At 30.1% G+C, this 9148-nt stretch overlaps 1 protein-coding gene across 1 annotated transcript; it reads left to right on the plus strand.

Moving 5' to 3' along the window:
• The first annotated feature begins 858 nt into the window (after positions 1–858).
• On the plus strand, positions 859–3854 carry LOC100794814 (pectate lyase). Its single transcript, XM_003524672.4, has 3 exons — positions 859–1061; positions 1756–2496; positions 3253–3854. Exons 1-3 carry the CDS (start codon positions 949–951, stop codon positions 3611–3613), a joined length of 1215 nt encoding a protein of 404 aa, XP_003524720.1. The 5' UTR covers positions 859–948; the 3' UTR covers positions 3614–3854.
• Positions 3855–9148: the final 5294 nt, after the last annotated feature.

Genomic DNA, 9148 nt, shown 5'->3' on the forward strand with positions numbered 1-9148 from the left:
TAAACTAAGGTTTTGGCGACGATAAAGGGTATAGAGAAAAAACAAAAAACGAAAAGTGTTCAACGAATAACAATTCATTGTGCCCATCAAAATCATGGATTAGTAACATATAGCGAAAGTCATCATATGTGCGGGCGTACATACCGTAATCTCCGAATTCCTAGACCTTAAATCATGTAGTTCTCTATCGTGCATGCATGTAGTTCACACTCTAATGAAACATGGCACAATTTAAGGGGGAGAAGAACCGGAGAAGGAGGAGATATGTATTTGGTAGAACAACACTTTGAGTTAAGACATGACAATGCCATAACAATGATGGAGAAAAAAAAAATCAAATAGAGAACACATAAATATGAACGAGTTTTAGAAACATACACGAGAAAAATCAAAGTCAATACTATGACAATGAAAAAACAAGAAATTAAAATTTGGTCGGGCAGGTGCCTTTCATTGTCTACGTTATTCATCCGTCCACTGAGGTCAACCAATTTGACTTTGGTGCTTAAACAAATGAAATTCTTAGGGGGTAATATGATGGTTTTCAAACAATGTTTACCTGTATTATTTTTAGGTTAATACGTTATAGGTGCAAAATCCATTAATTTAATTATGATTGTGTTACATTCGTGAAAAAAACTTAACTGGTCATTTTTAATAAGATTTTTTCTTAAATATATTTTTTCAATTCACAAAAATAAAACCCAAGATTATTCTTAAAAGATCAAATTTAATTTTACTACATCTACCTGTGTAAGAACCACTTGGAATTACGATAATATGTAGACCCCACTTGGAAAAATTTGATCACGCCATTACTCTCGGCTTTTCTTTCTGTTTTTGTTTCTTTGATTGAACGGCCTTTTCTTTCTATAAAACTCCCACCATTCACCCAAAGTTCCCCACTCTCCCTCCTTTCAACTACTAAGAACAAAGAGAAGAGCAAAAATGGCTCCCCTTTCATGCTACCTTGTTGTTTTTGCTCTTTCTCTTCTGAAACCTAGCTTTGTTTCCTCGTCTGCAGTGAGAGACCCTGAGCTAGTTGTACAAGAGGTACAAAGGTAATAACCATAGAAGCATTTACTTCACATTCTGAGCTTGTGTTCTCAATGTCCATTATTCATTAATTAGGCTCATCTTTAGCATCTGGCTAGATATGTTAATTTTTTTTAAGTAATAAGGGTTTTTCTAAACTTCAATTTAGAAAATAATTATTTCTCTAAAATAAATAAAATTAAGAATTTAATTGACTTGTAGTATTAGTGTAAAAGTTTGACTTAATTTTTGTTCTCTTATTTTTTTCAATTTTGTAAATTGAGTCCCTCCTTTGTGAATTTATGTGCTCATTATTTTATTGTACAAAATTAAAGAAAATGTTGATGTGGCACAATGTAGTATAATATCACATTATTATAAATATATTGAAGTGATAATGCAGTAGAGTATCACGTGAATAATTCTGTTTAGATGTTAAATTGGGACACAATTCACATTGTGAGACAATTTACTAAATTGGAAAAATCGGTGGTTCTAAAGAAAAATTAAGCTTAAATGGTTTTTAATTATCAACTAATAAAAAATTATCTTTATTAATAAAAATTAACAAATTTATTATATATGAATGTTTACAATTAGCTAATAATATCAAAAACCTTTTCACAATGAATTATTTACTCTTGGATGGTAAAATATAAGTGGAAAAACTATATATTTACAACAAAAAGTGAAACATTTTATTTTTCTTTGATTTTGCAGAAGCATCAATGCCTCTAGAAGAAACTTGGGTTATTTATCATGCGGAACAGGCAACCCCATTGACGATTGCTGGCGATGTGACCCCAATTGGGAGAACAACCGGCAAAGACTAGCTGATTGCTCCATTGGGTTCGGCAAGGACGCAATTGGAGGAAAAAATGGTCGAATCTACGTGGTCACCGACTCTGGCGACGACGACGCGGTGAACCCTAGGCCAGGAACCCTAAGGTACGCAGCCATACAAGACGAGCCATTGTGGATCATGTTCAAGAGGGACATGGTAATCACGCTAAAAGAAGAGCTTTTGGTGAATTCGTTCAAGACAATTGATGGAAGGGGTGCTAGTGTTCACATTGCTGGTGGGGGATGCATTACCATACACTATGTTAGTAACATTATTATTCATGGTATTCACATTCATGATTGCAAGCCCACGGGGAATACCAATATTAGAGACTCTCCACATCACTCTGGGTTTTGGACTCAATCAGACGGTGATGGTGTGTCCATCTTTAATTCGAAGCATATTTGGGTTGATCATTGCTCTTTGTCTAATTGTCGTGATGGTCTCATTGATGCCATTCATGGATCCACGGCCATCACCATCTCCAACAATTACATGACCCATCATGACAAGGTTATGCTTTTGGGGCACAGTGATTCGTACACTCAAGACAAGGACATGCAGGTCACTATAGCATTCAATCATTTTGGAGAAGGCCTTGTCCAAAGAATGCCAAGGTATGTACAAATGTGAAAAATGCTAACGATATAATTTTTTAATATGCTATTTTTTTGTTATTTAAAATTTAAACTTTGTAGGCCTCCTGTTTCCTCCTTAATCAGCGGGTCCCTGGCTCATTATTTAATAATTTCTAATGAAGGTTTAATGTGTTTGTTAGTGTTTATAAATATAGTCAGTCTTTTTTTTAGGTTCAGGAAAAAAAATGCTAGTTTTGTTTTTTTTATAAATTTTTAAAGTTTTTAAAGTGATCTCTATTATTATTTACTAATGACATGACGTTAGACATAATATGTTTAGATATGTATGCGACTTACTAGTGTCAACTTAGTGACAGAGTTTATCACTTTTTCCATTAATTTATATATGGTTTATTGTAGTAATTCTATCATACAACTCCAAATCGTAAAAAACTAGCTATATATATACATTCATAAGTATACACATTTTATTGTTAAATTTTATAAAGGGTTTAATACCAATATTAAATAATCAAGTTTATTTTTTATATTTTCATATATATATATATATATATATATATATATATATATATATATATATAATTTAAAAGTATACATTAGGTTCATTTTAATATACATCAAAGAAGCTTTCAGCAATGAGAACAAAGTCAAATGTCATAATGGTAAGTTTTACTATGATATAATTATTCAAATAAAAAGATTATTCAACTGTACAATCAATGTGACTATAATTACTTATTACTTGTGCTAATAAAAGTTATCTTAATGGTGCAGGTGTAGACACGGGTATTTCCATGTGGTGAACAACGACTACACCCACTGGGAAATGTACGCCATTGGTGGGAGTGCAAACCCTACCATCAACAGCCAAGGGAACAGGTTCCTTGCCCCAAATATCAGGTTCAGCAAGGAAGTGACCAAGCATGAGGATGCTCCACAGAGTGAGTGGATGGGTTGGAATTGGAGGTCAGAGGGTGACATGTTCTTGAATGGGGCATACTTCAGGCAATCTGGTGCTGGTGCTTCTTCTAGCTATGCTAGGGCTTCAAGTCTCAGTGCAAGACCATCTTCTCTTGTTGGCTCCATGACCACCACTGCTGGTGCGCTTAACTGTAGAAAGGGCAACCGTTGCTGATGAATGATGATGATCACTTTAATTATTATTAGCTAAGAAATGAAATATATATGACTGCAGGGAGGCACAAAGTAAAATTAATATGCATAATTTATATGTATTGATTTACCTTATGCTTAATTTGCTTCCCTTGCAGTTTCCTATATATAATATATTAATAGAAATTAAGTTATACCCTGTTGTTTATTTACCTTGAGGACTTGAATACAAGTATACAACCTATGCCTTTTGCTTTTTGAAAGACTTTTTTCTTTATTAATATGGTTTGGCATGACTGATAAAATAGATGATGATATGTTTAACAGATAATCTTATTTCTTAAGCATGTCTGATCACAGGTTTGATATTTAAGTTCATGTGTTTGAAAAAACATATATTGATAGATGTGGATTTCTTAAACTGATTTTGATATTTCAAGATTAATCTTTATGACACTTTGGCTCACGGAGCTATATTGAGTCACCCAAAAGAAATATTTTTTTTTTCACTCCTCTTTTGAAATGGTTATAATAATATACTTCAAGTGTGATCGCATTGATAATCTTGAATGTGCAATGGAAAGGAAAGTGCAGTTAGTGCTGGTTTGATTCAATGATCTTTTGTGCTTTTTAATCTGCACGCTTTTTTCTACTAAAGTCCTATATACTATGCATCTTTTGCTTTGGTGTTCCATTTTAGGAGCAGCTTCTGTTTCTTCTTCTCTGATCACTTGCTGACCCATCTACCTAATGGTGTCCTTCTTCCTTTCCATGCGCAGCTGTCAAAGTAAAAGTTTGTACCAATTAACATAGAAGGAATCCATAAAACCATATTATATTCTAAAAGATTATGGCAAATACAATAGAAGGACCACATTTAAAAAATCACCCTAGGTACATTAATTACTTTTTTTTTATTTGGTGAATAAGTACATTAATTACTTCATCTTATATATTATATACTTATTTATTTTGTGACAAGTTAGCTAACACTACAAAAAAGTATTGTTAGTTAATTATACTTTTGCTGCTTCAAAATATCTATTAAAACTTCTTATGTTAATTTCTATAAAAAAAAATTATTACTTTTAGTCTATATATTTTAACAAAAACACAGATTTTTAATCCTTAGTAAAAGATTAAAATTACATCAATTTTGGTAAATGTATTTTTTTGTGTGCAACAATGGCGATCAGAAGTTTTTGAACTATTTTTTTAAGAAAGGTTTGAACTATCTAAAACCTTGTACAACTATCCAAACCACTCATCACCCTAGTGACTTTTGATATATGTAATTAAAAGTAAATAAATTTTTTTTATTAGAACTAAAATCAAATTTAATATATATATTTATGAAAAAATATATTTAATTAATTATTTACTATTAGACAAAAATTTCAAGAATTAAAATTGTCTTTAATTTACTAGTGTAATAATATTTAATTTGTCCAACAGAAATTTAAATTTTAATATACACTAATGAGTTTATATTATTAGTGTGCTGTACCTACTATACTAGTATTTAATATATATTTTTTACAAAGGTATGATGTTTGTATTATCAATTTAATTTCTAATAGACAAAAAAAATATATGAATAAAAAGTAATTCACTGTTAAATCCCTAGTTAGTAGTTGAAAAAATGGATAAAAAAATGAAGAAAATCTTTTTTCAGCCAAACTACTCATTGCTACTTATGCGAGGGAAGTTGTTGGTTAGTTATACAATCATTTGACCCTAAACATACTTCTGACACATTAAAGTCACTGGAGGCTTTCTCCCGTCAATCGTGCATAAAAGGTTACTAGTGGGCACAAGGATCCCACGTATAGGGTTTGAAGTTCAAAAGAATCAAACCCATTATGGTGGCGAGGGAAGAAGTGGGGTCCCTCTATCACGTCTAGAAACACACTCAATTGACATACCAGTCATAATCGGAAAATGTTAATGGGTTGTGTGCCGAAATGCCTTGTCTTCACTTATAATTCCATTCTTTTGTGTTCATATGTAAGACTGCAATAGCTTAGAAATAATGGAATTGGAATTAAATCTTTTAATTTGGACCCGTTTCGTTTGAGGGTGTTGGCCGAGTTTTTTATTTTTATTTTAAAATATTATTTTAAAAATAATACTTTAAACAAAAATTAAGTTAAAATAGATTTTAAGTCATTTTCATAATACTTTATCGTACATATTTAAAATCAACAAAAAAAATATTTAATGAATTAAGTTCTTAGTCTTAAGAAAAATATTATATTGCTACTAACACCACTATTATCATGGTCAAAATCATCACCGTTATCATTATTACTATTATTATTATTACTGTCATTATTATTATTATTATCATTATCATTATTATTATCGTTGTCGTCACTATCATCATCACCACACAAAAGTATTATTAAATTAATTTTAATAGGATAAAAAACTTTTAAAATGAGTTTATTTTGAAACTAAAGACTAAAGAGAAAACTAAACTAAATTTTAAAAACTAAACTGGTTGTTGTACTTAAAAAGTTTCAAAACTCACAACTAAAACCACCCAAACAAAGCAATACTTTTTGAGTTTGAGTTTTGTAAATATATATATATATATATATATATATATATATATATATATATATATATATATATATATATCACTAAGAGATTTTTTTTTATTAAAGATCGTTAGTCTAAGTTTCTCAACAAAGATTAATTATCGATAAAATTGATTAATAAATTCACACCTACCAACAATATTTACCACGAATCGATAAATAGTTGAATTTCTTAAAACATGTTTGTCAGGAGTTCAATTCTTGATTATAGAAAAGATTTTGTTGATAGAGACATAACTCATTTTATTAGAGCTCGATGGCTGCTACGATTTTTGCTCTACTAGGGTTTGGGTTTTGCATGTAAAAAGCTAAATTCTTGCATGGTGATCATGCTACTTCTTCCCCAATTTCCCCTTGGGGGTTTCTTAGAGACGATGCATTTACTCTGACATCTAAGAGTGTGTTTGGGTTAACGTTCAACCCAATGTAACCAACATATTTTTTCAAGCTTCTAGTGTGTAGTCATTACAAGAAAAATGCTTTGTACATATGGATCTTTTTTCCCATTGATATAAAATATTGTAGGTAAAACTTAAAAATACTTTTACCTATAGATGTATGTTGTAGGTAAAACCTTGTAAATGTTTAAAGACTTTTACCTACTAACACTTAGTGTAAGTAAAATCTTAAAAGACTTATAGTTACACTTATTTTAGTATAGGTAAAACTCCAAAAGACTTTTACCTAAAAATATTCGATGTAGGTAAAATTTCAAATACTTGTATTATAATTCTTTGGTGTAGGTAAAATTCAAAAAAAATTTACATGTAATATAATTTATAAATTTTAAAATATTAATTTATTAAGAACCATAGTCATATAAAATAAATATTTATTTTGCATATAAGAGATAGGCTAAAATACTAATTTAAAAATTACAAAAATATATTAGAATTAAAATATTTTTATCATATTTTAAAAAAATAATGACTATCAAATTTAAATTACATTAAGACTGATTAATTTAATTTCAAAATCAAATAATAACTTACATGATAAAATAAAATGTGAAGTGATCGCTTTATTTGTCTCGTACATAGGGCTTTGCACACGCATAAAGTCTCGCGAGCAAAACAGCAACTTCACGGTTTCGAAGGTGGCACAGAAATGGTGGTTCAATGACGATGAATTCATGGCAGAACAATTAGTGACTAGCGCACGAGTCTAGTATGATATGAAGGTGTCATCAATGGCGGATCTGAAGAAAAATGGTTTCCTGACCTATGCTTACATTCTTCTCCACAATATTGTTTCCATTGGCCAAATCTTCAACAAGCTTATCATTGTTCACTTGAAGATAGTTATGTGCTGATTTCAAGCTAGAATTCAATGTTCTATTTGTGTTTTTAATTTTAATTTTATTTATTTTCTTCTATTTTTGTGAATTGTTTTACGTATTTTGAGGTTAGGTTAAATTTGATTCGTGTGATGTTGATTATAATTTGATATGTTGATGAGTGATTTATCAGTTTTGATTGTGAGTGATGGTTAAATTATGGTTGTAAATTGAGTAACTTTTTTTATCGTTTCTCTGTTTGGAACCTAATAAAATGTGGGAAAGCTACAAAATCAACAAGAGAAATATAATAATAGTTCACACAAACAAAGGAAACTTTCTCAGTTCATGATAGTCTTTATTAGTTTTACAATTTTTTTCATTTGATGTACACTTGGCAATGGAATTTATCATTTATGTGCTTTAAACTTCAACTTTGGGATGTAGAAACTTCCAAACCGGTATACATCTTTCTATTTATCTGGCTTCTTTATGATCAACAAGTAGTTAGTTATACACCATAACTAGGTTCAAATAATTCATAATTTCTAACTTTCAGATACGGATCCTAAACTATCATGGTCAAATGATGGCAACCATTTCATGGAATGGCCGTATTTTAACATTTGGACGTTATGACAAATATATAATCAATCATGATGGTAACTAGTTGTTCTTTTTAACCCTTTAGATGAATTAAGAGTATAGCAAGATGTTGATTAAATGAGATATATAACATCTTGATGTTTCATGTTCTTGTAAGTGGTTAGAGAGCAAGAACAAATGTGATTAGTTTCGGTACTTATCTGTAGTAATCTGGTATTCTATGCAGGTTTGTGGATTAGAATAGAACAAACATCACAAGGAGCCATTAAGTGGTCATGGCTTTAGCACAAGTACACATCACAACCAATTTTGTTTGTGGAGGTATCCATCCATGACTAATGTGGGAGGCTTGGACGGTCTTAATATTGGTGTCCTCCATCTATGTTCAATTTAGATATTCTTTAAATATCGTTTAAACACTCATTAAAGTATGTTATAGTTGAGTTTTTTTTTTATCTTGTCTATATAATTAAAAAATATGAATTATATTAATACCAGTTTGAAGTGATATTGTAGTCAGAATTCAATATCATTTTCTTTACCATAATAAGATTTACTTTACTTTTCTAAAAAATTTCATTTAAATGATAAAATTTCTTAAGAGTCTCAAGTAATTAGCTATTAATGGAGCCTATTTTAAGAGACTCTCTTGATCTTTGTCGGCAAAGTTTCTTTTGTGCAGTATTATGCTTATAAAGCATGTTTTGGAAGCGAATGACATGGGATATTAGATATTATATATGTTTTCTGTTTTCTTAAGAGTCACAAATGAAGGAAGGGGTTTTCTGTTTTCTTTCTGAGTTATCTATTTTTATGTTTCCTTGTGTTGTAGTAACATTTTGTCATTTGATAAATTAGCATAGAAGTCGATCAGTACCAAGCTTTTGAATTTTTCTTCATTTATTGCTATTAGAAGATATTGTCTAGAGCCTTTGCGAATCAATATGACTTTTTCTATACTTTTAACAATTACTTATTTCTTTTTCAGCTTGCTTGGTATAACATTAAAGACTAAAATTTTGTTGAATGACAATTGTAGCAAGATCGATCAAGCTTTGGTACACTACTAAAA

This window comes from Glycine max, chromosome 5 (assembly GCF_000004515.6).
Source record: "Glycine max cultivar Williams 82 chromosome 5, Glycine_max_v4.0, whole genome shotgun sequence".
NCBI classification, from domain to species: domain Eukaryota; kingdom Viridiplantae; phylum Streptophyta; class Magnoliopsida; order Fabales; family Fabaceae; genus Glycine; species Glycine max.